The following is a 3,654-nucleotide window of genomic DNA, read 5'->3' as shown; positions in this document are numbered from 1 at the left end:
CAAAAATCAATTTTTAATGGTTTTGTATCTTTATTCTTATATTCCATTGTAAAATCGTCAGTGCTTTGAATTACACTCCCTAGAGACATGCTGCGAAGTGTTTCAGTACCTGGCCATAATACTCTTGCAGATTTATACTCAAATTTTGGACCAAACAAATCATTTTCTGATATTTCAATATCATCAGTAATTGCCTTTCTGTTTTTTATAAGTGTTAAAAGATCTTCACTTAATTCTTTGCGAATTGTTATAATTATCTGTAAAAGATAAAAAAAATGTACAATTTTAATTACTTAAACATACAAATTTGCTGTAATTAAGAAACAGTTTCAGCACTTCTATGTTACTCAGAATAGGTATTTTTAAAAACTATTATTCTTAAATTTAAAAATCTTTCATATTTTAGAAACAACTTATAGTGAAACATTTATTATAACCACTTGTAGTTGTTAATAAGTACTTTTGAAATATCAATTGAAAAATCAACTACCTTATCAGAAGAAAGTTCAACTACAATTTATTGATTTACATTAAAATTTCATTTTTTATTTAATCTTACTCATGAGTTATGTTCATATCCATAATTCTGAGGCTGCTTGTAGGATACCAATTTAATATTTGGTGATGATTATTATAATTAGAAGGTTTTATTCTTTTTGTACTGTTCAAGTAACATTTTAAATAATAAAATATATTAAACATGTCCAATTTTTATATATATAAACAAAATTTTAATTACAATAATGTTTACAATTATACTGTTAATTGTTAACTGTTAATACTGTTAATTGTATGTTTCCAAATTATTAATAAAATTTATAATAAATTAAATATACTTACCTGAAGCATATTATCAGCATCTGATAATGTTAAATTTCCTGCTTTTGCCTTTAACATCTTAAACTTTGTTTGTGATAACAATTCATCATTGATTAATAATTGTAAAGTAAAGTATATGAATTCATCAATGAGTTCAGAAGGACATTCCTCTAAAAAAATAAAAAGTAAATAATAGCTTTTCATTTTATTATTTTAAAATAATACATACCAAGCACTTTTGTAGCAATTTGACGTAACTTATTAAAATAGGGTAGAACACTGTTGGGTATAAATTTACAAAATTCTTGCCAGTCGAACTCACTATATTATATAAAAATATAAATATTAATTACTAAAACATATAATATTAATAATAAAATTAAATAAATCAATTAGAAGTAATTTTACCCAATATATTTGATTTATCTGGAAACATTATTCTAGGCAAATAATTGCTTTATGTATGAAAATTTAAAAGAAATTTAAGTACCAGTTTAGTATTTTTTAATAGGTTATTATATTTTTGTATTCATATGATAGTAAATAATTAGGTAAGTTGAAATTGGATATTGTAAACCATTAGATTTCTTTCTTCAAACGGATATTTTAAAATAAATATAATTTTTTAATATTTTCAATTATCTATGAAACATACCCGTAATTTTACAAATAACAAAATATCGAATAAAAAAGTACCTTTTTAACTTGTTCTGTTGTTCCTTTTGTTTTTTTAATAAATCATTTGGTTCTAGTTCAATTACACTTTTAATACGTCCAAGATTTGTAAACATTCGTAATGATCTTGTAATTCGTGGTAATTGTGGCATTTTTGATCAGGAAATATATCAACAAATCCTGTGTGTAAAGAGATCTGTAAATTATAGAGTATTATCACAGATAAGGTACAGGACTTGATATCACATGTTCTAAGATATCAATACTGAAAAAAGTCAGATTTTATTGTGCTACCTATAATTTAGGAAGGTGGATTTAGGAATTATATTCAGACCAACCATCAAAATCGATGAAGTCCATAGACGTAACAAGAACCTCTTCTACTTCTTCTGAAACAAAAACATGTCATTGCAGATAAAGTATAAAAATATAGTCCTACACTTCATATGCGATGACGGCATGTAGCGCCTGGACCATATGATACGAATTTACACTGAATGATAGGTCTATCTCATATCTTGTTTGTGATAGCACTGTATTCTATGGTTAAATATAAAATATTAAATTTTAACTAAATTTGTAATTTTAAATAACAATCGTCATTATATAGTTTAATAATTATGTAATTATTGAATTTATGATTAAATCCATATTTTTGTATTATATTAAATATATTTAATGCATTACCGAGTCTTCCTCTCCATTTATTTTGTACGTTTATCAAAAGTTAATACTGTGACATCCCGTGGTTCCCCGTGAAGAAACAAAATGTAACTAGGAAAGGGCCGACCGGCCCATGCCACGGAGCGTGAACGAACAAAGATCAGAAACTGTTTCGTTTACGCGGTTCGTACGTCGGTGTCTAACGAATTTCTTCTTTGGCTTACCCACCATGAATTTCGCGATGATTTCTCTCTTTTGTATAGAACGAGCAAATATAGTAAAACTCTTACCTTCTGTTGGTTTTCTTACAAGAAAATATTATTTCGAGAACATCATACGTAAATTTCATCAACATCTGTGAGATATTGGGAATGTACTTGGGAATGTTTCTTTGTTAACCTTGGTGAGCCTGCAGACTCAAGATAGGTCGGGGGTCGGAGCATAAACGAGATATAGATTAGACTGTATCATTCAATGCATTTTTTTTACACGTCACGAGTCTCGTGATCTCCTTTACCATTTTTGTGTTACTTTCACCATTACCGATTTAACATAGAATAATGATTACAATTAGAACTATATGTAACTATGAAATTACAAATAAAGTATAGGATAGGATACTTTATAATCGCATACGAAGTATAGAATTCTGTATCTCTATAATACATACTTACACATATATTAAAATTTGAGAGGCCAAGCGGGAATATCGAAAAAACCTCCGGCTGGCAAAAACTGGGACTCTACGTCCATAACCAAAGTGCCCCTTGCTTTCATTGTTGCTATTGCTCCTTTTGATGGATATGGAGGCTGCGATCCCACAATATGTATAATACCAAAAAAGTACTTCATCATACAAGATGCTTATTGAATAAATTATTAAAATCAAATAACTTTTCCGGAAATATTGCATCGTGGTTTTTCGGCAATTAGAATGAATATATATTTGAGCTATCTTTTATCAAAATCTTTGAACGGAATTACAAATGCACGAGAAAACTAATGACAAAACTTCAATCATTCTATGAACAAACTGTTGATTGATACAATAATTCTGAGTAGAATCTATTATGCTGTAATTTTTTTCGGATTTTGACATGTCCTGACTACATACAGAAATTGTCATCTCCGAAACTATTAATGATTTTCTTATCCTTTTACTCAGGAGAGACTGAGCTTTGTAAATAATTACTTTTTTAATACAAAATAAGAGAGCCTGAAATATTAAAACTAATAATTTATGGTTTGGGGTATAGACGGTTAATAGTTTATATTTATCTTTAATAATTTTGAGGCATACTTATCTTCTATGCCGCGGTTACTGTAGAAAACTAAACGTGTAAGATATGGTGTATTTTTTTGTGACTCATATTTGCCAAATGCATGCATAATTTAACAGCAAAAAATTACCTCTATCCTATACTTTCTACTCACAATATTAAAAATATTTAACTAAGTAATAATGTTCTCTACGATATCTGATTAATGTAAAAGGTG

At 27.7% G+C, this 3,654-nt stretch overlaps 1 protein-coding gene across 1 annotated transcript in view; it reads right to left on the bottom strand.

Annotated features, from left to right (window-relative positions):
* Positions 1 to 2,250, bottom strand: part of LOC108571936 (activating signal cointegrator 1 complex subunit 3) — an 8,720-nt gene extending 6,470 nt beyond the window's left edge. The window contains exons 1-6 of the mRNA XM_017934093.1: positions 2,182 to 2,250; positions 1,789 to 1,883; positions 1,516 to 1,690; positions 1,049 to 1,140; positions 841 to 989; positions 3 to 257 (exon numbers count right to left, since the gene is read on the bottom strand). Of these exons, the coding sequence (XP_017789582.1) occupies positions 3 to 257; positions 841 to 989; positions 1,049 to 1,140; positions 1,516 to 1,646 (627 nt within the window). The 5' untranslated portion in view covers positions 1,647 to 1,690; positions 1,789 to 1,883; positions 2,182 to 2,250. The remainder of the gene's footprint in view (positions 1 to 2; positions 258 to 840; positions 990 to 1,048; positions 1,141 to 1,515; positions 1,691 to 1,788; positions 1,884 to 2,181) is intronic.
* Positions 2,251 to 3,654: the final 1,404 nt, after the last annotated feature.

This window comes from Habropoda laboriosa, unplaced genomic scaffold (genome assembly GCF_001263275.1).
Source record: "Habropoda laboriosa isolate 0110345459 unplaced genomic scaffold, ASM126327v1 scaffold67, whole genome shotgun sequence".
NCBI classification, from domain to species: domain Eukaryota; kingdom Metazoa; phylum Arthropoda; class Insecta; order Hymenoptera; family Apidae; genus Habropoda; species Habropoda laboriosa.
Note: the sequence above shows the minus strand (reverse complement) of the source record. Positions and strands in the feature narration are given on the sequence as shown.